The sequence below is a fragment of the Cervus elaphus genome, chromosome 23 (assembly GCF_910594005.1).
Source record: "Cervus elaphus chromosome 23, mCerEla1.1, whole genome shotgun sequence".
Classification (NCBI taxonomy): Eukaryota; Metazoa; Chordata; class Mammalia; order Artiodactyla; family Cervidae; genus Cervus; species Cervus elaphus.
In genome coordinates, this window is record NC_057837.1 from 59,499,651 (window position 1) to 59,526,902 (window position 27,252).

Consider the following 27,252-nt stretch of genomic DNA (forward strand, 5'->3'; position numbering starts at 1 on the left):
TTGAGAGAGTCAATTCCTAGGCAGGTTGATAAGAAGTCTAGGTTCCCAGAAGAGGAGAAAGGGGTCTGAAGCTCTCAAGGAGGAGATAGGGGTTTGGATCTCTCAAAGAGGAGGAAAGGACAAACTTTTTTCCTCTACATTCTTTAGTCTTAGTCACATAAAATGTTTTTTTTTCTTTAGGCCGGGAACTGATGACTACAAAACAAACAACTCAGTTTAAACTCTGTACTAGCGGATAATCAAAAAAAGCAAGAGAGTTCCAGAAAAACATCTATTTCTGCTTTATTGACTACGCCAAAGCCTTCGACTGTGTGGATCACAATAAACTGTGAAAATTCTGAAGGAGATGGGAATACCAGACCACCTGACCTGCCTCTTGAGAAACCTGTATGCAGGTCAGGAAGCAACAGTTAGAACTGGACATGGAACAACAGACTGGTTCCAAATAGGAAAAAGAGTACGTCAAGGCTGTATATTGTCACCCCACTTATTTAACTTATATGCAGAGTACATCATGAGAAACGCTGGGCTGGAGAAAGCACAAGCTGGAATCAAGATTGCCAGGAGAAATATCAATAACCTCAGATATGCAGATGACTCCACCCTTATGGCACAAAGTGAAGAGGAACTAAAAGGCCTCTTGAGGAAAGTGAAAGAGGAGAGTGAAAAAGTTGGCTTAAAGCTCAACATTCAGAAAACTAAGATCATGGCATCTGGCCCCATCACCTCATGGGAAATAGATGGGGAAACAGTGGAAACAGTGTCAGACTTTATTTTTTTGGGCTCCAAAATCACTGCAGATGGTGACTGCAGCCATGAAATTAAAAGACGCTTACTCCTTGGAAGGAAAGTTATGACCAACCTAGACAGCATATTAAAAAGCAGAGACATTACTTTGCCAAAAAGGTCCATCTGGTCAAGGCTATGGTTTTTCCAGTAGTCATGTATGGATGTGAGAGTTGGACTATGAAGAAAGCTGAGCACCGAAAAATTGAACTTTTGAACTGTGGTGTTGGAGAAGACTCCTGAGAGTCCCTTGGACTGCAAGGAGATCCAACCAGTCCATCCTAAAGGAGATCAGTCCTGGGTGTTCATTGGAAGGACTGATGCTGAAGCTGAAACTCCAATACTTTGGCCACCTGATGCGAAGAGTTGACTCATTGGAAAAGACCCTGATGCTTGGAGGGATTGGGGGCAGGAGGAGAAGGGGACAACAGAGGATGAGATGGCTGGATGGCATCATCGACTCAATGGGCATGAGTTTGGGTAAACTCCGGGGGTTTGTGACGGACAGGGAGGCCTGGCGTGCTGCGATTCATGGGGTCACAAAGAGTCGGACACGACTGAGTGACTGAACTGAACTGAACTGAACTAGGGATTATATAACAACAACGTATCCTGCTTGAGGACAGTTTCTCCATCCTGAAAACCTTCTGACTAATCCTGATGTCTTAAAATGTAAATTATGGAAGTGGATCTAGTAGGATTTTTCTATTGTTAAATTCTGATCCTGTTATCCTAAAGTGCAAATTGTAGGAGTGGGTCTGGTAAAATTTTCACAAACTTGACACATTCTTTTGATTTATTGTAATAACTAATTAAAAAGTATATAATTCCCTTGCTGAAGACTAGTGAGTGGGGCATTCTCAGCCCCCTTCTGATGTCTATGTCAGAAGGTTTCTCTGTCCCTTTTCACTTTAATAAAACTCTGCTATACAAAAGCTCTTGAATGATCAAGCCTGGTCCCTGGTCCTGGAAGCTAAATCTTCTTCTTTGGACATCACAAATCTGATACTGTTCACCGTAAGTTATCAATACTCACAACTCTCAAATTTATGTATCCCATCAAATTTATATATCCCATCAAACATCTTTCCTGAATTTCAGACCCACATATTCAACTACCTACCTGCTCCCTTGGATGTGTAACAGCCATCTCAAAACATATGTCCCAAACCTAATTTACTTTCCTTTACCTTGCCCCTTTAAGCTTGCCATTCTCTAGTTATCCTAATTTTATTAAACTGGTAACTCCATTCTCACACCAGAAATCATACAGTCAACCTCACCTCTTTCTTTTTCTTAAAGCCATATCCAATCCTTAGCAAACACCATCTAGATAAAATGAAGACTAAAAACTGATCACAGAGACTGCCATTTCTCATCTGATTTCTTACAGCAATAATTTTTTCACAGGCTCTCTGCTTCCTCCCTTTCCCCCTTTTAGTAAGTAGCCAGAGGGAAGCATGTTGAAATCAAGATCCAGTCACTTAACCTGTTCAAAACCCTCCTGTGCACCCCATCTGAGTAAAAGAAAAGTCCTTATTATAGCCTACAACACCCTCTGACATCTGCACCCCAGCTACTTCTCTGATCTCATATCCTACCACTTGGGCCTTTCATTTACTCCACTCCAGACTCACTTGCCTCTTTGCTGTTCTTTGAACAGATCCAACACGCTCTGCCTTAGAGTTTTTTCATTTGATTTACGTGGAACTTTCTTCCCCACATTACTGAATAATTTATTCCTTCATTTCTTTCAGGTTTCTGTTCAGAGCTTATCAGTAAAGCCTTTCTTGACCTTTCTGATACTTTATTTTCTATTTCTCTCCATAATGTTGATCATCTCCTAGTATATTGTGTATTTACTTGTTCGTCTTATTATCTGTCTCTCTGCAACTAAAACATAAGATTCATGTAACCAGGAACAGTGTTTTATTCATTGTTACCTCCTCAGCGCCTATAACAGTGCTTGGCATATGGAAGGCACTCAACAAATATTGAATGAATGACTGTACTGTCAATATTGCAAACTATATTCAGCAAACATAATGATACATTTTTGGTGTTCTTCTTTGAAATTTTGCACTAAATTTAAGTCTTTGTCAACTACATGAGTAATTCAGCTATTAACTATGTTCTATTTGTGTTCGTGAAATCTGAAAATGTAAGCAATAAATTACCAGGAAAATCAAATTGAAGGAAAAGAAATAAAATAATTTACTTCATAGTCTGGGTGTCAAAATCATGAAATTCTTCAGGCAATGTGATAGCACTGTATGCCGCTTCAAAACTCTCCTTTGGAAGGTCAACCAATCCTGAAAACGATAAAAAAAAAAAAAATGAAACAAAACTCCCCCCACATTCAATAAACTAAATCTCTACTTCCTCTCACTGGACTGTTTAGTCTCCTAACTCGTTTCCCTGTAATCTGCTCCTACCTCTCTTCAGTCTATTCTCTACAAAACAGCCAGAGTGATATATTAAATATGCAATTAGGTCAGATCACCCTCAAACTTAAAATGACTCAGTGACTTCCCTAGTACACTTAAATAAAATTTAAATTTCTAATCAGGGCCCTGCACCCCTACAAAACCTGTAGGCATCATCTAACAACACTTTGCCTTACTCACTCTACTCGAAACGTACTGGTCTTTTTGCTCTCTGAATGAGTCAAGCACCTTACTACCTCAAGACCTTGGCTCTTGCAGTTCCCTCTGTCCAGAATGCTATTCCTTTAGGGATGTCTTACATGGCTGGATACTTCTCTTTCTTCAAGTCTAAGCTTAAATTCTATCCACTCAGAAAGGCTTTTCCCAACTTGCTTAACTAAAATACATGTCTGTTATTTTCTGTGGTAGTACTCTTTTCATATTTCTTCATAGCACAATCTATAATTATTATAATAATTTTAAAAATATCTTTTTCATTATCTGATTTCCTCACTAGGCCAAAAGGGACTTTGTCTTGCTTGTCTTTGTAACCAGAGCCTAACATAGTGTTTCACACAAAGTATGAGCTCAATAAATATTTATGGAATATATAAGTGAACCACAACTATCTAGAAATCTTACAAATATTTTAAATAAAGAAAAAAACCTTGTCAATATTGATTCACCAGTACTAATTGAGGGAACACTATTTACATGGGACTGAGACAAGTACTGTAAGTGATTCAGAAAATAAATATCACAAAGATACTGCCTTCAAGGAGCTTGCAGACTGGTGTGAGAGGAAAGGTTTGTACCTAAATAAACATAATACAAGGTGGAAAATGACGAAAGTCATAAAATTAAAATTAAATTAAAAATTGAAGACATTCTACTTATGACACATGTAAATCTCTAGCACTTTGGAATGCCTAGAGATTTTCTATAATATTTCATAAATAGTGTGCTATTTAAGAGTCTTCAGAATTCTGAAAACAATGACAATTATTGATATCTAGGTTCTGTCAATACATTATTTCTAATTTATCTCATAAAGGCAAAAGCAGACATGGCAAACAAAGAAACCCATTAAAACTGAATGTCAGAGTTTCTTATACAACTGTGGTAGCTTTAAATACATTTCTTATGTAAATATGCAAGAACATTTCAAGTTTTTGAAAGTATAACCTCTTGCCCCAAACACAGTAAAAGAGCAAGGAAAATAATATAATTTGTTCTTAACCGTGGAAACTAAGTTCCACTCAAAAGGAAGTTTTCCATTCATTATACCCACCCTGGAATTATAAAGTATCAACAATTAAAAGAGCCCACCCAAACTAAAAATGCAAAAGGGAAAAAAAACAAGTGAGACAAATCAATATCACACTTATACCTGGGCGAAATGTCATCTTCATTTTAAGCAAGGCTTCACTGCAATCTGCCAAAAGATATTTTGCCTTCCTATTATAGATTCGAACAACTCCCAAAAGAAGGTGTCCTGAAGTTCGCAGTGCAATTTTCACCTTTCAATAATTTTTAAAGTATTAGAATATTAAAAATTAGATTTATAAACTCTGTTCTTTGAAAATTATAAAATCATAAGAATTTCTTCTCTTTAAAAAGCAGATGTTTTTGTATTCTTATTTAAGGTAAATCATTTAACTTTTACCTCATCTTGTAAAATGATTAACTTTTTAATTTAGTGAAGATAATCTAATGTGGCATTTAAATGAAATATGCTATTGTTGATTTTATGAAAACAACATAAACTTTGCAGTCAGGCAGACTTGCGTTCAAGCCTTGGTTCAGTTGCTGAGGCTAAGTCATTTAACCTTCCTGAACTTCAATTTATTAATAATGACTATAATTTATTATACACTTATTTTGTGTCCTAAGAGCTTTTCATACATTAATTTATTTAATTTTGACAACAACCTCTATTTACAGAAGAAAACACTGAGACTCAGACGTGATAAACAGCATACGTAAGTAACAAAACTATAAAGAGATGAAGCAGAAATTAAATTTGACCAACTCAGAAGTTCATGTTCTTAAATACCACATTCACTGAGGCTAAAAGAAGCCTATCTCATAGGGTTACTGTGAAGATTAAACAAACTAAAAAAAATTAAAGTCTAGCCCAGTGCCGGGCACAAGGTAAGATTTCAATATATAATTGAATATATTATATATTGAAAATTATTAAATATTATATATTGACTATATTGGATATGTAATATATAATTCATCCTTCTCTTAAGAAGAAAAATTCCTAACCTATACAAATATTAAAATAATATTTTAATGCAAATTCTAGTAACTTGTAACTGTTTTATAATGAATATAGTACTTTGTTTAATGAAGTTTTCACATATATTTTTATTTATACTCAATCCTCCTTTCCTTCTACTCTCCCTATTCATTCACTCATTATTTTTCTAAGAAATATTCACTTGGTACCTACTATGTATATAATATTTTGTTAGCAAATAAGAAACAATCACAAAATAGTTACAAAGCATGGTCTTTATCTTTCAGGATCCAGTCTATTTATGATAAACATATTAAAAAGTTAACTACCAACAGAAACCAATATATGTTTATTTTCAGACAATAAATGCTTAGGAATTAAAAAAAAAGAAGACCATTTGAGTAGTAAAACTTCCTAGGAAATACACTGCATGGTATAATGTCTTTTAATTCCTTTCCTCTTCATAAGCCAGAGTAAATACATCCTATAATTTTAATCAATAACATACCTTAGGAGAAAGAATTTTTTCAATGGTTATCTCTAGATTACATTCAAATATATGGGCCTTTGTGAGTTTCTTCTCCCAGTGAGCTGCAAGCCAGATTTTGGCCAATGGCCCTCGCTTACTCATAAGCACATGTGTGTAGAACATGTTGCCTGTATTCCTTAATAATATTTAATGAACTAGAGAGAATATGAAAAGATATTTAAAGTTGAATACAAAACACTATTAGTGTTATTTTATAGTAAGCAAAACCATTTCTCATTAATTCTATAACAGATTAACTTCTAATTCAATACATTACTCAACTCAAATTACTTTCTTGTGAAAAGAAACTGCTTTAAAATACAAAACTATAAACTAATGACAGAACTCTATTAAAACTGTGAATAGCACCTCGTTTAAATGTATTCTGATCACTGTGCACTTCATACATTGTACATATACTATATAAAGGATTTGAACTCTAAGAGCTTGGCAGGCTATAGTCCATGGGGTCGCAAAGTCGAACAGGACTGAAGCAGCTTAGCAGCAGCAGCAGCATAATCAAATAATGGGCTTCCCAGGTGGCACTGGTGATAAAGAACCCGCCTGCAATGCAGGAGGCATAAAAGATGCAGGTTCAATCCCTGGGTTGGGAAGATACCCTGGAGGAGGGCATGGCAACCCACTCCAGTATTCTTGCCTGGAGAATCCCACAGACAGAGGAGCCTGGCAGGCTACAGTCCATAGGGTCACAAAGAGTCGGACAAGCAACTTAGCACACACACAGTAAATAAATAGAGAAGGAAGACTGGGGGGGGATAAAAAACAAACAAACAAAAAAAAAACAAACAGGAAATGGAAATAGGGGGAAAGCAACAGAATAGCAAAAGGTAGAAAAAACTAAGAAAAGCAAACACAGGTAACCACTTTTCTAAAACTTTAGTTTGGGAAGTGTGAGATCGTTGATTTATATCCAGGTATTGAATTCCTTTGTTTTCTTTAAGATACTATGGTTTATTCATTGATGTATTAATTTATGAAGTTAAAATAATGGAAATCCAAAGGACCATAAAGTAGAAAAATTAAGAAAACAAGAGACTACAGAAAAAGAATCAGAAGAACAAAAAAGAATCGGATTTAAATGTTTTGAAATAAGAATGGTAAAAGAAAACCTTCACTTGAAGGTAAAAAATTTATGAACATTTCTACAAACTGTACTATTCTCAGTAACATCATAAGGCTTCATTATTAGCAAAGGAACGTCAGGACACCTCGACTGACAAAGAATCAAGTTATTGCTTACATATAAGTAATCTTAACCTGCCACTAGAGAAGCATCTTTTTGCTTCTTTCTTAAAGTTCCAATAAAAGGGAAAACTGAGCCAAAATAAATACGAAAACAAAATCAGCCACAGAATTAAAAACTCAGGTGATCAATGCCATTTCCACCGCAAGAATCAAATCGTTGGACCTAAAATAAATGTGGTTATGCAATCTACTAAACCACATTTCTCAGTGGGTGGGCTAAAGATTTTAATGAATATGGCCTTTGTCTGCCTTGGCTCCACTGTCTTCCTTTTTAATCTGTGTGTTTGGTATCTTGGAATAAATTCCAGTTTGTCCTTTTCAATTACTCCCAGGTGTATGATTATTAGTAAGCTTTAAGAAAAAAAATAAACCTGTGATTTAGTATTCCTGAGACATTGATTTTCTCACGCCTGCAATCCCCCATCCCCCACAAAATCCCGCCCCCCGCCCCCCAAATCCCTCACAAAAGTCCCAATGTCCTGAGAGTTATTTGTAGGTTGAATTGAGTTCATGAACCTATAGCTAGGGAAAGAAAAGAGTTAGTCACTCAGTCGTGTCCGACTGTTTACTACTCCATGGACCGTAGCCCGCCAGGCTCCTCTGCCCATGGAATTTTCCAGGCACGAATACCAGCATGGGTTGCCATTTCCTTCTCCAGGGAATCTTCCCGACAAAGGGATCGAACCCGGGTCTCCCACATTGCAGGCAGATTCTTCACTGTCTCAGCGACCAGGGAAGCCCAACGAAAAGCTAAGGATAGTATGGCAGTAGAAGCCAGGGAGTGGGCTTAATTCGTGGGAAGGGATCCCTGGTGAGAAGTGAGGGTGGTGGGCGAAGGGGAGACTCAGGGCAGGATGAAGGGGCAGAAAGTGGACGCTCGGGGAGGTGGGGGAAGAGCCACGGGGGGTACTCCTTCCGGGGAGCGAGAAGGAGGGAGGGGAGAGGAATGGAAGGCGCTAGGGTTGGGTGGGGGGTGGGGGTGTGAGGAGAAGACAACGAGCATCCAGGACACGAACGTCTAAGGCTTCCTCCACACGATTCCTCAGAGTTGAAGGCCCGAGGCTCAGAGGGAGACACTGAGGCTGAGGGGTGACCGCAAGCGCCCGTTTCCTCTCCTCAGAGGGTCCCTCAGGGCTCGCGCCAGTGAGGAGCCTGGCAAGGCCACTTGTGGGGATGAAGGTGGCCGTGGCCCCCGTGACCCAGTCAGCCTCCAGTCCCCGGATCCCACCCAGCGCCCTACTTCCAGCGCCGGGTCTGAGGCGAGACGAGCCGAAGCAGCGGCTGGAGGCGGAGTCGCCCGGTCTGCGAGGTGAGTCCTAGACGCTCAGCTCTCAGACCTGGTAGGCTTCAGGGAGGGCGCGGCAGGGCGATGGGCGGGGCGGGGCCGCGGGTTGGGGCGGGGCAGGGGCGGGGCCACTGAGTGACAGGGGAGAGGGGCGGGGCATCTGGGAACCGGGCGGGGCAGTGGGCAGGAGCAGGCCTGGGGGCGGGGCGGCAGGAGTGGGCAGGGTTAATGGTCTGTCGGCAAGGCGTGGATGAGGAAAAGGGCTGGGCCCGGGAAGGAACCCGGGACCCGGGCGGGGATGGAGCGACAGGGCGTGCAGTTTTCCACCTGGGGCTTGCTCGCGGAGCTCGCTGTTCAGGGACCTGGTCCCTACAGAATAGTTGTGTTAGGTGGTAATGTCTAACCCCTCTGCCTGGCCTCTGAACATCACTAGAATGGAGTCTTCCACTTATGAACGAGGGGCTCCCTGGAGAAGTTATTTAATCTCTTTAACTTCAGTTTCTCTCACCTGTAAATTGGAAATGATAATGAAAGTACCTGTGCCATGGGATATTGTAAGAGATGAGTGAGATGAAGCATGTAAAAAGCCTAGCAATCATAAATGCTCAGTAAATATTCAGTTCAGTTCAGTCGCTCAGTCGTATCCGACTCTTTGCGACTCCATGGACTGCAGCACGCGAGGCCTCCCTGTCCATCACCAACACCCAGAGCTTACTCAAACTCCTGCCCATTGAGTCGGTGATGCCATCCAACCATCTCATCCTCTGTCCTCCCCTTCTCCTCCCGCCTTCAATCTTTTCCAGCATCAGGGTCTTTTCCAACGAGTCAGTTCTTCGCCTCAGGTGGCCAAAGTATTGGAGTTTAAGCCTCAGCATCAATCCTTCCAATGAACATTCAGGACTGATTTCTTTTAGGATGGACTGGCTGGATCTCCTTGCAGTCCAAGGGACTCTCAAGAGTCTGCTCCAACACCACAGTTCAAAGCATCAATTCTTCAGCGCTCAGCTTTCTTTATAGTTTGTCGAGTCTGGCTCTACAAGCAGGGTTTCCGGAAGCGTGATGCAGCGGGAGAATAAGAAACAAGACACATGAGTTCAGTGAAAGGCGAAGATCAGGGGACCAGCACCGCTCCAAGGTGAAGGTGCCGAAACTGAATCCGTGCCAGCTTTGTTATACTCTCAGCCGCGAGGGAAGGAATGTTCAGGGGGTTAAGCAGTAACTCATGTGGCCTTCAGGGCCAAAGAACAAAGTGATCATTAACCTTTGGGTAAACGAGAAACAGTAATCAATAACAAATCACTAACTAATATTCTTATCTATAGATTTCCTCCAGATACGAAAAACATGTGACTCTGAGAGGCCAGTTGGGAAACACTCTGGGGTTGGTTTTCCACCCCCAGGATCACATCTTGTTTTCAAGATTATGAACTGTTCCCTCTGGACTTGTTCCAAGAGTCCCATGCCTTAAAGCATCCAGTTTATCAATAATCATAAATTCCTTCTGTGGCCCTCGCCTGGGCCTGCTTTTCTTCTATTCTTCCTGTCTCCTACATCTCCCCCTTTTTTATTTTCCACGTGATGAGAAATGGTGAGAAATGCTAGTTGCTGTTGTTGGCTTTGTTGTCTCTTGATTGTTCTTCTCCAGACTATGCAGAAACACAAACACATAATTAATGGCATTCCCATAACCAGAGCAATTCCATATCCAAATGTTTTGATCTGTTTTAAGGGATTAAGAGAAGAAAGATTATCAGCAAATTATCAAGAAAATCTGATCCAGTAATTACATTGAGATGTTTATTAAAAGCTTTTAATATATCTTGTTGTAAGTCTTGAATATCTACAGAAATATTACCTTGGTTCAATAGGTGTTGTTTAACTTTATCCCAATTGAATTGTGTCTTCTTATATTTGTAAGCTGATACACAAAAGGAAGTATAGTTCCAATCACATTTTAGTCTCATCTGTTTTTATAAACTGACTAGTTGATTTCCTGATAAAATAACAGATTGTTGAAGATCAGCCACTTGGGAAGCCAACTTTCCATCAATTTTTTGTTTAGTGGTCCAAAGGACGTCGGCATCTCTACGCCATTCTTGTATAAGATGAACTGTTTGTATAGACTGATGAAAAGCCACTCCAGCTATGGCTGCCATAGTGGTCAAAGCTATCTATAATGCCTAAAATGACAGCAATTAGCAATCCCAGAAAATGTTTAATACATTTAAGATTTTACAATATTCCTTCAATAGCATATAATGTAGGGCTTTCTTGCCAAGGTCATTGTAAATCAACTGGAACCCATATGCCAGTTCCGGTTTTAAGAATATAAATACTTTGCCAACTTTCATTAAAAGGAATGGCATAATTTATACATGTATAAAATGAACAATTAAGACATGTTATTAATCCCAAATTGGGATCATATTTTGCTGGTACAGTCATAAAAACAAAAGGAATTCTTATACAAGTTTGAATAGTGTGGGTAGAGTTTTTTGTAAAGTTAAAGGTAGCTTTTGGGTCATTATCCTCCATTCCAAGTGATTAATTTTTTCAAAGTTATGGGTATGTTCCATATTTCATTTTGAATAAGGTAATGATCTAAATGAGGCATGGGGGGAGCAAATCCTGCTCCATGCCATATGAGGGATTGACTACCATAAGTACTAAGGGCCTTATTTTTATATACCCATGGGGAAGACACTTTAGATTCTTTAAGTTTAGGGGTTCCTCGGGATCCCTAATTGATAATGGAGCCTTCTGTAACATTTAATAATAAGTGACCTTCTGATCCCTTACATAATTTCCTTTGTATCCAATTTTCAATACCATGGCTAATTTCAGCAATACAGTCAGGAAGCTCAGGTGGATTCATCATGCTGGAAGTTTCCTCCTTTTCTAAAAAAGCAAGAGCAGTTAACAGAAAGAAGGAAGTCTTATTATCATTTGATTCTTTGACAACTGACAGCCATTTTTGATATCCTGTTTTAAGGCATACACTTCCAAAACCAATACAAATAGGAGTGGCATCAGAGCCAATATTATAATTTACCAACTGGCGAACTTCTTCCTTTTTAATAGGAAAATTTTGATCATATGGTCCGGGGAGCCAGGCCAAATCATTTACGAATAATGGGACTGGCAAATCTTCCCAAGTCACAGGTCTCAGCAGGGGAGTATTAGGTATATAAGTCCAATAGTGATGACTATCTATAGCTTGTGTACTTACCGCATGGTCAGCAAAGTGACCATAGCCAAGAACATGTTGTCTGGTGTTTTTGGCAGTCTTCTTCTATGTACCATCTTCTCTGCCTCTAGAGATAGTTTCTCTATCTGTCCTCAAGTTGGCAAAGGTGCTTCTTGGGTTATTTTTGATATAGTCCAGTATTAAGGATAAGCAGTGACACGGCCCCAAGCGTGGGTTCAAACAGTGGGTCTGTATCAAAGTAGGTCCTTTTCTTTCCAGGGCCGTATTTTTCATTTTGGGATCCACCAATGTTCATCTTCTTCTGTTAAAATAAGAACATAACCTCATCCTTGTTTAAGTAAAATTCCCTTTTCCAACTCTTATTGTCTTTCCATAAGACTTGTTGAGTTTGTTGTAAGGTTTCTTTTTTAGAAAGCAAATCATTAGCAGTTTGATTATTTGTCCAGTGTATTGTAGCTGCTGGTTCTGTATTGTCCCCTCTAATATCCAAAAAATTTAAAGTAAAAAGAGCTATTGCTAATTTATTTTTGGGGGAATTAGGTCCTATTCCATACCTTTCTCCCTCTTTTTGCTTTTGTAAAGTGTTTTTTAATGTTCAGTGGACTTGTTCAACTATAGCGCATCCTTGTGGGTTATATGGAATTCCAGTGGTGTGTTTAATAGATCAGTCTTCAAAAAACAATTTTAACATGTGACTTGTACAAGCTGGTCCATTATCAGTTTTTTTATGTTTAGGGAGTCCCATGTAAGCAAAAGCTTGTTTGAAGTGAGAAATCCACTGATTTGCAGTTTCTCCTGTATGATGTGATGCAAATATTCCAGAATAAGTGTCAACAGACCGATGGACTAGTCCAGCATTGCCAAATGTTGGAATATGTGTTACATCAGTTTGCCAAATATTGTTGGGAAATAATCCCTGTGGGTTAACACCTTCAGGCAATGTCTGAAGTAGAATTAAGTGTGTTAGTTCATGAAATTGTGACGAGAAAGAAATGAAATGAGTTTAGTGTCAGTAGTATTTTTTCCTTCTGCTAAAGGTCCTGGAAGTTGTGAATGTGATCGAATATGAGTAATATAAAAAGGATTGTTTCTATAAAAAATAGCATTTTGTAATTGATTAAACTGTTGAATAATAGGCAGATTAGAGTTAGGTACTGTTACAGTCTTGATTAAAGAAGTAACCTTGACAGCATATTGTGAATCAGAAACAATGTTAACAGGTTCTTCAATATCCAATAATACAGTGTAAATAGCTTCTAACTCAGCCTGTTGTACAGAAGAATATTTAGATGGCCAAATCTTTAGTAGGACCAAAATAACCTGTTTTGAGGTCCTTATTTGCATCAGTAAAATAGGTGACAGCATTGTGAATAGGCTCTATTTTTCTTATTTTAGGGAGAATCAAAGCATGTTTTTTAAGAAAATTGATTAACTTAGAAGAAGGGTAGTGGCAATCAATGTTGCCAATAAAATCAGAAAGAGCAATTTGCCATTCAATATTTTGAATATATAAATGTTCAATTTATATTTTAGAAAATGGTACTATTATAGTCTTTGGATCGTAACCCGACAATTGTTGAATACGAGTTCTCATCTTAAATATTTACTTGCTAACCATATCAACATAAGTAGTCAATAACTTAGTTTGTTTACGACATAAAAAGACCCATTCAATTATAGCTTCTGTTTGCCAGATTATTCCTGTGGGACAATATGGAGTGGGCATAATTAAAGCTGTTATAGGCTGATTTAATTCTACCCTAGTCAATTGTTGATTTTGAATTACCTGATTAATTTGTTGTATTTCTATTTTGGCTTCATGGGTTAGAGACCGAGGACTTTTTAATTCATTATCTCATAGTATATTAAATAGATTTTTAAAGGCATAATTAGGAATCCCTAAGGTTGGACAGGACTTCCCTGGTGGCTCAGACGGTAAAGCGTCCGCCTACAATGAGGGAGACCCGTGTTCAATCCCTGGGTCTGGAAGATCTCCTGGAGAAGGAAATGGCAACCCACTCCAGTATTCTTGCCTGGAAAATCCCATGGATGGAGAAGCCTGGTAGGCCACAGTCCATGGGGATTCAGACACGACTGAGCGACTTCACTTTCAAGGTTGGGCAAAGCCAGTTAATATCACTTAATAATTCTTGAAAACTATTTAAAGTTTTTAATTGATCAATTCGAATCTGTGTTTTTTGTGGAAATAGTGTTTCTATTTAATATATAACCCAAACATTGATAAGAAGCTTCAATTTGAACTTTATCTGCTGTAATAATTAATCCATACAATTCTAAAATCTTTTGGGTTTCTAAAAATATTTGTTGGAGAATTTTCTTATCAAAGTATGCTAATAAAACATCATCCATATAATGAATAATATAGGCTTGTGGATATTTTTCTCTAATTAAACATAAAGGCTGATTTACAAAGTTGACACAAGGTGGCGCTGTTCATCATTCCTTGTGGCAAAACAGCCCAGTGGTATCGCCGACTAGGGCCTTTATTATTAATATTGGGAATAGAAAAAGCAAAAATTTGGAGCATCATTAGGATTTAATGGGATAGTGAAAAAACAATCTTTTAAATCAATAATAATAATTTTCCATCACTTCGGAATCATAGCGGGAGAAGGGAGTCCAGATTGTAATACTTAATGGGTTCCATAACAGCATTGATTTTTCTTAAATCTGTAAGCATTCTCCATTTACCTGATTTCTTTTTAATCAGAGACCGGTGAATTCCAAGGGTTAGTAGTTTCTACCATATGTCCTGATTTTAATTGTTCTTCTACTAGTGTTTGTAAGGCTTTGATTTTTTCTTTTGATAAAGGCCACTGTTCCACCCATATAGGTTTATCTGAAAACCATTTTATTTTTAACGCAGTCTTTGGAACAGTGGCCCCTAGGCTAAATTTTGAGGAGTACTAGGGTGAAGTCCCATATTAGTCATAATTTGTTTTGTCTGAGACATTATGGGAGGTATTGTAACATAAGCTCCTCATTGCATAAGTAAATCACGGCCCATAAGTTAATAGGAATATCAGCGACCAGTGGGTGAAGCATAGGAGTTCATTGATTGGGCCCCTGGAAACACACAGGGCGTGCACTCAGAGCTATATTGCTCATTGTTCCTATTCTAGTAATAATTGTAAGAACTTGTTGTAACTGCCAGGATCAAGGCCAGTGTTTAGAGGCAGTGATAGAAACATCTGCCCCTGTGTCCACAAGTCCAGGGAACTGCCTTCCCATAATTTTTATTTCTAATTTTGGTCTTTCGTCTGTGACAGAAGTTTGCCAAAATACTTGTTTTCCAGTACTTCAAAATTCCCCTATTCTCTTTTTAGGAGAATTTAATTTTCTATAAGGTAATAATAACAATTGAGCGATTTGATCTCCCTTAGATATTTGATAGGGAACATTGGTTTTTAGCATTATAAGTATTTCTCCTTCAAAATCTTCATCTATTATTCCTATTTGAACTTCGACCTCCTTTAAAGTGAGACTGCTTCTTCCTATTATTAAACCAACAGTATTTTTAGATAGGGGTCCCCAGATGTCAGTTGGTATTTTATATATTCCCACAGAGGGCATTACTACTAAATTTTCTAAGGCCAGTATGTCTAACACTGCACTCCCTGATTTGCGGGGAGTAAGTCATGAACTGATTGTTTTCTTGAGGCTGAGCTGGGTAGGCAAGGGGAACTGCATTCCAAGTGCCTGCATTGTTTTTGCGGCCCCGAGCCAGGCCCCGATTCCCGTTTCCTGACAAGGGAGTCCCATCTTTATGAAATTTTGACCTACATTGATTTGCCCAGTGATTTCCCTTATGGCATTTTGGGCATAATCCTGGAGTCTTGATATCATTTTTTGTCTTTTTTGAATTTCCTCCTTTACAGTCTTTTATAATGTGTCCTAATTTTCCACATTGGTGACATCTCATATCCGTCTTTTTATTAGCCTTGGACAATGCTTGAGCCAGGAGTTGCATTTTATACGGTTCTGACCCAATATCCTGGCAAACTTTGAGATATTCTTCTAGGGGGCACCCTGTGCTTTGAGAGGCTGAGTCGCCTTTTTACATTCTGAGTTAGCATTGTCATAAGCAAGAACTTGCATCAGCAAATCTCTCAGACCAGGCTGTGAGACTGTTTTGTTCAAATTTTGACGTGGCCTGGCGATAAAATCTACATAAGTTTCCCTATTTGATTGTTTAATTTGGGTAAATGAAACCGGGGCTTGTCGGGGTGGATTTATTCTCTCCCAACCTTTTAAACATATAATTCCCACTTGAGTAAGTAATTGATCATCAAACTGTAACTGAGCCTGGATGCCAAAATATCCTCCGCTACCCATTAATTGATCAAGCGTTATATTAACTGGCAGGTTGGCTGTCGCATTTCTGTGAGCTTGTTGATTTGCCTCATCTTGCCACCGGGTCCTAAATTGTAAAAATTCTGAGATGGATAGGCAAGTTCTGGCTATCATTTCCCAATCATAAGGAATTAACCGTTCAGTTTGTGAAAGTCCCTGAATTAGTCCCATGGTATAAGGAGAATTAGTTCCATATTGGGTACATGCCTGTTTTATCTCCTTTATAGTTTTAAATGGTATAGCATTATAATCGTAATGGATTCCTCCTTGTGGGAATTGAGGATCTGGTGGGATCTGAGTTATAGCCACAGGGAGAACTAAAGTGTCTTCATCCCCCTGCAATTGTGCCATATGAACCCTCTTTTGTAAAGGTGTCATTTTATTAGGCACAGTTATCTGTGGTTTAAAACCAAATCCATCATCCCAAGGGGTTTCAGGATTGAAAGGAGGAGGCTCAACCAGAGGTGCAGTTGGACTAGCGAGCGAGATCTATTCTTGACTTCTGTCATTCTTTTGGCTCTTATTTTTCGTTTTTATTGATTGCTTCTCTTCCTCATCACCAATGTTATCATATAAATTCATTTCCTCCATTTGTCCTTGTAATTGTTCTGTAGAATCCCGTGAATCCGAGCCTTCTGATTGCACTGGTCCTAAAGCTGTGGTAATGAGATTCCCTACTGACCATACAGACAAAAGAATCTTTTCCCCGCGTGGGAAGGCACGGCGCAGGCAACGCATAACTTCTTGCCATTCCTCATACCTCAAAGTCCCTCTGTCTGGATCTAGCCAGTAGCAATATTTTTTAACGGCAGAAAATAATTCTTTAAAAGAGGATTGAGATATCTCAACCTCCGAACTTTTTAACAAAGTTTTTAACACTTGCATAAGTAGTCACTATGCTTAGAAGGATTTTGCCCCTTTGTTAGCCTGATTGACAAATCCGCAGGGGTGTACTTACCAACTACAACTGGCCGGACTTCCCTGCGTTCTCCGCAGCTAGGAGCGTAGCCTCCTAGGCTGGCTTCACTTTCAAGTCCCCGTTCAGTCCAGCTCGACAAGCAGGGTTTCCGAAAGCGTGATGCGGCGGGAGAATAAGAAACAAGACACAAGAGTTCAGTGAAAGGCGAAGATCAGGGGACCAGCACCGCTCCAATGTGAAGGTGTCAAAACTGAATCCGTGCCAGCTTTGTTATACTCAGCCGTGAAGGAAGGAATGTCCAGGGGGTTAAGCAGTAACTTATGTGGCCTTCAGGGCCAAAGAACAAAGTAATCATTAACCTTTGGGTAAACGAGAAACAGTAATCAATAACAAATCAGTAGCTAAAACTAATATTCTTATCTATAGATTTCCTCCAGATAGGAAAAACATGTAACTCTGAGAGGCCAGTTGGGAAACCCTCTGGGGTTGGTTTTCCACCCCCAGGATTATATCTTGTTTTCAAGATTATGAACTGTTCCCTCTGGAATAGTTCCAAGAGTCCCATGCCTTAAAGCATCCAGTTTATCAATAATTATAAATTCTTTCTGTGGCCCTCGCTTGGGCCTGCTTTTCTTCTATTCTTCCTGTCTCCTACAATAGTCCAACTTTCACATCCAAACACTACTGCTGGAAAAACCATAGCTTTGACTGCACGGACTTTGTTGGCAAAGTAATGTCTCTGCTTTTTAACATGTTGTCTAGGTTGGTCATAATTTTTCTTCCAAGGAGCAAGCATCTCATTCGACTTCATTCAACCAGTGAATGAGGTGGACATCAATGAAGTCCACCTGACTTCACATTAGGTGGCCAGAGTATTGGGGTTTCAGCTTCAACATCAGTCCTTACAATGAACACCCAGGACTGATCTCCTTTAGGATGGACTGGTTGGATCTCCTTGCAGTCCAAAGGACTCTCAAGAGTCTTCTCCAACACCATAGTTCAAAAGCATCAATTCTTCGGTGTTCGGCTTTCTTTATAGTCCAACTCTCACATCTATACATGACTACTGGAAAAACCATAGCTTTGACTAAATGGACCTTTGCCAGCAAAGTAATGTCTCTGCTTTTTAATGTGCTGTCTAGGTTGGTCATAACTTTTCTTCCAAGGAGTAAGCATCTTTTAATTTCATGGCTGCAGTCACCATCTGCAGTGATGTTGGATCCCCCAAAATAAAGTCTGTCACTATTTCCCTGTTTCCCCATCTATTTGCCATGAAGTAGTGGGACCAGATGCCATGATCTGAGTTTTTTAATGTTGAGTTTTAAGCCAACTTTTTCACTCTTCTCTTACTTTCATCAAGAGGCTCTTTAGTCCTTCTTTGCTTTCTGCCATAAGGGTGGTGTCATCTGCATATCTGAAGTTATTGATATTTCTCCTGGCAATCTTGATTCCAGCTTGTGCTTCATCCAGTCCAGCATTTCTCATGATGTACTCTGCATATAAGTTAAATAAGCAGGGTGACAATATACAGCCTTGACATACTCCTTTCCCGATTTGGAACTAGTCTGCTGTTCCATGTCCAGTTCTAACTGTTGTTTCTTGACCTGCATACAGATTTCTCAGGAGGCAGGTCAGGTGGTCTGGTGTGCCTATCTCTTTAAGAATTTTCCAGTTTGTTGGGATCCACACAGCCAAAGGGTTTGGCATGGTCAATAAGCAGACGTAGATGTTTCTCTGGAACTCTCTTGCTCTTTCGATGATCCAATAGATGTTGGCAATTTGATCTCTGAGTCCTCTGCCTTTTCTAAATCCAGCTTGAACACCTGGAAGTTCACGGTTCACATACTGTTGAAGCCTCACTTGGAGAATTTTGAGCGTTACTTTGCTAGCATGTGAAAGTGAAAGTTGTTCAATTGTGTCTGACTCTTTGCAACCCATGGACTGTACATACAGTCCATGGAATTCTCTAGGCCAGATAACTGGAGTGGGTAGCCTTTCCCTTCTCTAGGGGATCTTCTCAACCCAGGGATCGAACCCAGGTCTCCCGTATTACAGGCAGATTCTCTACCAGCTGAGCCACAAGGTAAGCTAGTGTGTGAGATGAATGCAATTGTGCAGTAGTTTGAGCATTCTTTGGCATTGCCTTTCTTTGGGATTGGAATGAAAACTGATCGTTTCCAGTCCTGTGGCCACTGCTGAGTTTTCCAAATTTGCTGGCATATTGAGTGCAGCACTTCACAGCATCATCCTTTAGGATTTGAAACAGCTCAACTGAAATTCCATCACCTCCACTAGTTTTGCTCGTAGTGATGCTTCCTAAGGCCCAGTTGACTTTGCATTCCAGGATGTCTGGCTCTAGGTGAGTGATTGTACCATCGTGATTATCTGGGTTGGGGAGATCTTTTTTGTATAGTTCTTCTGTGTATTCTTGCCACCTCTTCTTAATATCTTCTGCTTCTGTTAGGTCCATATCATTTCTGTCCTTTATTGAGCCCATCTTTGCATGAAAATTTCCCTTGGTATCTCTAATTTTCTTGAAGAGATCTCTAGTCTTTCCCATTCTATTGTTTTCCTCTATTTCTTTACATTGATCAATGAGGAAGGCTTTCTTATCTCTCTTTGCTATTATTCAGAACTCTGCCTTCAAATGGGTATATCTTTCCTTTTCTCCTTTGCCTTTCCCTTCTCTTCTTTACATAGCTATTTGTAAGGCCTCCTCAGATAACCATTTTGCCTTTTTGCATTTCTTTGTCTTGGGGATGGTCTTGATCACTGCCTCCTGTATAATGTCACGAACCTCCATCCATAGATCTTCAGGCACTCTATCAGATCTAATCCGTTGAATTTATTTGTCACTTCCACTATATAATTGTAAGTGATTTGATTTAGGTCATACCTGAACAGTCTAGTGGTTTTTCCTACTTTCTTCAATTTCAGTCTGAATTTGACAATAAGGAGTTCATGATCTGAGCCACAGTCACATCCTGGTCTTGTTTTTGCTGACTGTATAAAGCTTCTCCATCTTTGGTTGCAAAGAATATGATCAATTTGATTTTGGTATTGACCATCTGGTGATGTCCATATGTAGAGTCTTCTCTTGTGTTGTTGGAAGAGGGTGTTTGCTATGACCAGTGCATTCTCTTTGCAAAACTCTATTATCCTTTGCCCTGCTTCATTCTGTACTCCAAGGCCAAATTTGCCTGTTACTCCAGGTATTTCTTGACTTCCTACTTTTGCATTCCAGTCCCCTATAATGAAAAGGACATTTTTGGGGGGGTGTTAGTTCTAGAAGGTCTTGTAGAGCTTCATAGAACTGTTCAACTTCACCTTCTTCAGCATTACTGGTCAGGGCATAGACTTGGATTATGATGATATTGAATGGTTTGCCTTGAAAACAAATAGAGATCATTCTGTCATTTTTGAGATTGCATCCAAGTACTGCATTTCAGACACTTTTGTTGACTATGAGGGCTACTCCATTTCTTCTAAGGGGTTCTTATCCACAGTAGTAGATATAATGGTCATTGAGTTAAATTCACCCATTCTAGTCCATTTTAGTTCGCTGATTCCTACAATGTCAATGTTCACTCTAGTCACCTCCTGTTTGACCACTTCCAATTTACCCTGATTCATGAACCTAACATTCCAGGTTCCTATGCAATATTATTCTTTACAGCATCGGACTTTACTTCCATAACCAGTCACATCCACAACTGGGCGTTGTTTTTGCTTTGGCTCCGTCTCTTCATTCTTTCTGGAGTTATTTCTCTACTGTTCTCCAGTAGCATACTGGGCACCTACTGACCTGGGGAGTTCATCTTTTAGTGTCCTATCTTTTTGCCTTTTCATACTGTTCATGGGGTTCTCAAGGCAAGAATACTGAAGTGGCTTGCCATTCCCTTCTCCAGTGGACCACGTTTTGTCAGAACTCTCCGCCGTGATCTGTCCATCTTGGGGGGACAGGCATGGCTCATAGTTTCATTGAATTAGACAAGGCTGTGGTCCATGTGATCAGATTGGTTAGTTTTCTGTGATTGTGGTTTTCAGTCTGTCTGTCCTCTGATGGAGAAGGATAAGAGGCTTATGAAAGCTTCCTGATGGGAGACACTGACTGAGGGGGGAACTGGGTCCTGTTCTGATGGGCGGGGCCATGCTCAGTAAATCTTTAATCCAATTTTCTGTTGAAGGGTGGAGCTGTGTTCCCTTCCTGTTACTTGACCTGAGCCCAAACTGTGGTGGAAGTAATGAAGATGATGGTGACCTCCTTCTAAAGGTCCCATGCACGCACTGCTGCACTCAGTGCCCCCAACCCTGCAGCAGGCCACCGCTGACCCACGCCTCCGCTGGAGACTCCTGGACACTCATGGGCAAGTCTGAGTCAGTCTCTTGGGGGGGTCACTGCTCCTTTCTCCTGGGTCCTGGTGTGCACAAGGTTTTATTTGTGCCCTCCAAGAGTCTGTTTCCCCAGTCCTGTGTAAGTTCTGGCAGCTCTATGGTGGAGTTAATGGCAACCTTCTCCAACAGGGCTTATGCTATACCCAAGTCTATTGTACCCAGAGCTCCTGCCCCTGCAGCAGTCCTCTGCTGATTCGTACCTTCTCAAGAGACACTCAAACACAATTCTGTCTCAATCTCTGTGGGGTCTCTGAGTCCTGGTGTGCACCAGGTATGTTTGAGCCCTCTGAGTGTCTCTGGCGGTATGGGGTTTGATTCTAAATGCGATTTCACCCCTGCTACCATCTTGCTGGGGCTTCTCCTTTGCACTTGGACGTGGGGTATCTCCTTTGCCCTTGAACTTGGGGTAGTTAATAATTCCCCTCCTTTTGTGATGAGGAAGTATCCTGGAGAGGAGAAGCCACAGGTGCAGGATCATATAGTTGGGAATGGTTTCACTCCCTTTTTCCCACCTGAGCGAACTGTGTCACAGTGACCACTCAGGCAAACATCTGGGGGATGCCCTTGATGCTAGCTTCTTAATATTCAATCCATAATCAATCCCATCACTTTACCTTCCAATAGGACTTTATCCATTCCTCACTGTCTCTACCCTCTCTACCACTTCCTCTTAGAGAAGCGCTAACAGCTTACTCAGCAATCTCCCTCATGTCACTTGCCTCCATTGAGCCCATTGCCCACACTGCAGCCAGAGGGGTCTCCCCTTTTAAAGCTCTTTAAGTCTTCCTGTTGCTCTTAGAATAAAACCAAACATCTTCCTGACAACTACAGGGTCCTGCCTAATCACCCCCTTACTTATTATTCTAGCTTCATGTTCTATAAGTTGATTTATCCTGACCACAGTGAATCTTCAGTTTCAGGGTCCTTGCTTGCCTGGGCTCCTCCAAGGTCCTGGGAGAACATAGCAATATGTTCAGCAGGGTATATGTTTTTATAAACATTGCAGAAGTAAGATATTTAACTATAATCCTTTACAATCATTGTCTTTCAACTCTCCCTCTGTCATAGTATATTGTTCCAATGCAGTACTGGAAGGATGCAGCTAAGACAAAGTTGAGTTAGGTGTACATTAGTTTAGATTTAGAGGTGTTATGGACTGAATGTTGTGTCCCCCGAAATTCATATGTTGAAGTCCTAATCTCCAATGTGATAGTATTGAGAGATGGGGCGCTTGGGAGGTAATTAGGTCATGAGGGCTCCACATTGATGGGTTAATAATGTGGAATTAGTTCCCTTATAAAGGAGACCTTTCAACCTTTCTGCCATGTGAGGACACAATGAGAAGACAGCTGTCTATGAAACAGGAAACAGGTTCTCACCTGACACTAAATCTGCTGGCAACTCGATCCTGGACTTCCCAATCTCCAGAACTGAGAGAAACAAATGTTTGTTGTTTAGCAACCCAGTCTGTGGCAGTTTGTTGTAGCAGCTCAAACAGACTAAGACAAGAACCATTTATATGCTTCACAGTCCCTTTCGTCTACAGTTGTGTCATCACTGTCCATCCCAGTGCAGGAGTGGCTTCCAGGAACACTCCTATTGTCCACTGTGCTGACTCGCCCTGAACGATGACAGGAAGGTGCAGGGCCACAGGTCACAGTAGTGGCCAGCATCAGGGGTATGTACAAAACGGGTGGGGAAGAGATTTGAAACATACAGTACCAGAGCTAGTTCATAGAAAACTCTGTTGATCATCAGATGTATTAAACTATATGCAAAGGATTTGGTTCTTAGCAAAGTCCGGTTAGGAAATGGCAACGCACTCCAGGAGTCACTTGCCTCCCTTGGGCCCATTTAAGATCGTTGTCTTTCAACTTTCCCTCTGTCATAATATATTATGCCTGGGAAATTCCAGGCACAGAGGAGCCCAGTGGGGGTCGCAAAGAGTCGGACATGACTGAGCAGACATACATGCATGCAAAGCCTGGTTAAAAGCAGTATATTTGGCAATGCAGCCTATACAATTATAAATGTACTGCACGTTTTTTCCTCCTTTCTAATAGAAACTGAACAAACTAAAAGATATCAAGGTCCTATGTTTGTAGGGATATGGAGAACTGTAAACAGCAAGTATAATATGTCTACGAGGAAATTTGAGTGTTTTATAATCTCATTGTGTTGGGTTATGCCTCACTTAGCATTTCTGTCCTAGCGGTGTCTTACAAATGAAGTGGCCTGTAGATCATAACAAAAGTGATAGAGTAGGCCCTCCGTATCTATAGGTTCTGCATCCGTGGATTCAGCTAACCTCAGCAAAATATTTGAAAAAAAATTCCAGAAATTTCCAAAAGCCAACAGCCACATGGTGACAACTATTTACATAGCATTTACTTTGTGTTAGATGTTATAAGTAATCTAGAGATTATTTAAAATATGGGGGTGTGTGAGTAGGTTATATGTAAATACTATGTCCTTTTACATAAAGAACCTGAGCATCCATGGATTTTGGTATCTTCAGGGGAATAATTGCCCTGCAGATTGTTGTTATTTAGTCACTAAGCCGTGTCCAACTCTTTTGTGACCCCATGGACTGTGTAGCCTGCTGGGCTCCTCTGTCCATGGGATTTCCCAGTGGGTTACCATTTCTCCCGCAGATACCAAAGAGTAACTGTCATTCATTAAGAGGAAGAGATACATTTCAAATCAAAGTAATGAATAGACTTGATTGTGATAATCTAGTTAATTAAAAGAAGTGAATTATAGGACTTCCCTGGTGGTACAGTGGATAGGAATCTGCCTCTGCCAATGCAGGGGACACGGGCTCAATCCCTGCCCGGGAAGATTCCACATGCTGAGAAGCAACTAGGCCCGTGCAGGACGACTGAGCCCACATATACTGCAACTACTGAAGCTCACGTGCCTAAAACCTGTGCTCCACAGTAAGAGAAACCGCTGCAGTGAGAAGCCTGTGCGCGGCAACGAACAGTAGCCCCTGCTTGCCACAGCTAGAGAAAGCCTGAATACAGCACCGAAGACCCAGCGCAACCAATTAAAAAAAAAAGTGAATTATATAAATACATTTGGGGGAAGATTCAAATTTCTCACTTATTTGACATGAAATACTGATATGGATGAAGATAACATGGAATTCATATTATGCCACCACATGGGGATGCTGACAATAAAACTAGTTAATGGACTGCCAACTCAAAAAGTATTGAAGCTTAGTCACTATATGAAAAGGCTTATGTCTGTGTTTCCATTGCTGCCGTGCAAATGGCAGTACTATCTTTCTAGATTCCATACACATTCGTTAATATACAGTATTTGACTCTCTCAGACTTACTTCACTCTCTGCAGTAGGTTCTAGGCTCATCCACCTCATTAGGACTGACTCGAATGCATTCATTTTTATAGCTGCAGGGCAGCAGTGGAGACATAGACATAGAGAACAGATTTATGGACATAGTGTGGGAAGGAGAGGGTGAGACAAATTTCAAGAATAGCATGAAAACATGTACATTGCCTTATGTAAAATAGATAGCCACTGGAAATTTGCTGTGTGACACGTGGAGCTTAACCCATGCTCTGTGACAATCTAGAGGGGTGGGGTGGGGTGGGGTGGGAGATGGGAGGAAGGTTCAAGAGGGAAGGGGCATATGCATGTACATGTGCATGCTAAGTTGCTTCAGTTATATCCAGCTCTTTGCAACTCTTATGGACCGTAGTCTGCCAGGCTTCTCCCTCCATGGGATTCTCCTGGCAAGAATACTGGAGTAAGTTGCCATGCATTCTTCCAGGGGATCTTCTTGACCCAGGGATTGACCTTCATCTCTTACTTGTCTCCTGCATTGGCAGGCAGGTTCTTTACCACTAGTGCCACCTAGGGAAGCACCAAAATATGTATACCTGTGACTGATTCATGTTGATATATGACAGAACCAGCACAATATTGTAAAGCAATTATCCTTCAACAAAAAAAAATTTTTAAGAGTTATAACTCATGTATTAATGTTAAAGAAATTTAGAAGTTTTTTCAAATTTGACAATAATCCTAAGAACTTACATGGCATTAAGCTTTACAACTTAGAGAAAATTGTTCAAACTACCCACCAAAAAAGTAAATCTTGTCAAGACTGAATTATTGTATTTATGTTTTTATAGAAATAAATCATTGTCTTATGACTATATGGTCAAAGAATATATAGAAAAATGCTATGGAGCTATATCATGGCAGCTAATTAATAAAAAATATTATGCTATACTTCCAGAGTTTATGATTTTATAATTTGTATCAGTTTTTAAAATTTCATCATTTGCTGTTATTTCTCCCGTAGTTATAAAAGAAAAATCCTGCTCTTTAATGTACTGCTATACTTATGACTTTTTATTCTTTTTCTTTAATCAGAGAATACCCTAAACTTTATAAGCTTCAGGCTGCGTAAAACCTGTCTCTGTCCCTACCCAGACCTGTGTTCTTGCTCCCTGTTATGTAGCCATATATTGAATCACTTCTATGCCCATTGAGTGGGAAAGTGCCTGGCACACCAGAAAACTACTTGTAGATAAATGAATGAAACTGGAATGCAAGAATGTCAACTATAGGAAAACATGAATTTTATCCATTTAATTGTTTTCCTACATTCCCACATCCAGAACAGTGTCTGACACATAGCAGGTGCACCATAAGTATTTTTTTTTAATTTATTTATTTAAAAAATACTTCTTTATTTATTTGGCTGTGCTGGGTCTCAGCTGTGACACTTGGGATCTTCAGTTATGGCCTGTGGGATCTAGATCCCTGATCAGGAATTGAACCTAGGCCTCCTGCATTGGGAGTGCGAAGTTTTAGCCACTGGACCACCAGGGAAGTCCCTTAAACTTACTTATTTTTAATTGAAGTATAAATGCTTTACAGTATTGTGTTGGTTTCTACCAAGTACAGTAAGTATTTTTCTAAATGCGTCCAGACCTGTTACCCATTTTATTGCAGATAATGCTTCTTTTCATTGGCTCTGGTTATTCCATTTACAAAGCACTTCCGCGAGATCTCTCCCACAGCTCTGACAGGTGTCATTTTCATTTCAGAGTTAAGGTTCAGAGGAGGAGAAGTGACTTGCCACAGGTCATTCAGTCAGTGGTAGAGCTGAACCTAGGTATCAGGACCAGAAAGCCTCGGTGTCCCCTCCCAGTGTAACCCGTTCCTCAGTAAGAAAGTAGACAATGAAGCCAGTCCCACAATGCAGAGCAGGCTGCTTAACAGAAGAGTTACTCCACATGGACACCAGGTGGCGCCCATCCACCGAGTAATTCCCTTAGACGGTCCTTGATAAGGAACACAAAAACCTTTATCAGAAACCAAAGTTTGAACCACCAGTTTCATTTGCTTTTAATGAGAAACGCTGGGCTGGGAGAAGCACAAGCCGGAATCAAGATTGCCGGGAGAAATATCAATAACCTCAGATATGCAGATGACACCGCCCTTATGGCAGAGAGTGAAGAGGAACTAAAAAGCCTCTTGATGAAAGTGAGAGTGGAAAAGTTGGCTTAAAGCTTAACATTCAGAAAACTAAGATCATGGCATCTGGTCCCATCACTTCATGGGAAATAGATGGGGAGACAGTGGAAACAGTGTCAGACTTTATTTTTGGGGGCTCCAAAATCACTGCGGATGGTGACTGCAGCCATGAAATTAAAAGACGCTTAGTCCTTGGAAGGAAAGTTATGACCAACCTAGACAGCATATTAAAAAGCAGAAACATTGCTTTGCCAACAAAGGTCTGTCTAGTCAAGGCTATGGTTTTTCCAGTGGTCAT

General features: G+C 40.2%; 1 protein-coding gene across 1 annotated transcript in view; it reads right to left on the minus strand.

The window, feature by feature from the left end:
• The window catches only part of RAD21L1 (RAD21 cohesin complex component like 1), a 34,218-nt gene extending 25,614 nt beyond the window's left edge, over nt 1–8,604 (minus strand). The window contains exons 1-4 of the mRNA XM_043884900.1: nt 8,496–8,604; nt 5,969–6,144; nt 4,603–4,732; nt 3,005–3,098 (exon numbers count right to left, since the gene is read on the minus strand). Coding sequence (XP_043740835.1) covers nt 3,005–3,098; nt 4,603–4,732; nt 5,969–6,112 — 368 coding nt within the window. The 5' untranslated portion in view covers nt 6,113–6,144; nt 8,496–8,604. The remainder of the gene's footprint in view (nt 1–3,004; nt 3,099–4,602; nt 4,733–5,968; nt 6,145–8,495) is intronic.
• Nucleotides 8,605–27,252: the final 18,648 nt, after the last annotated feature.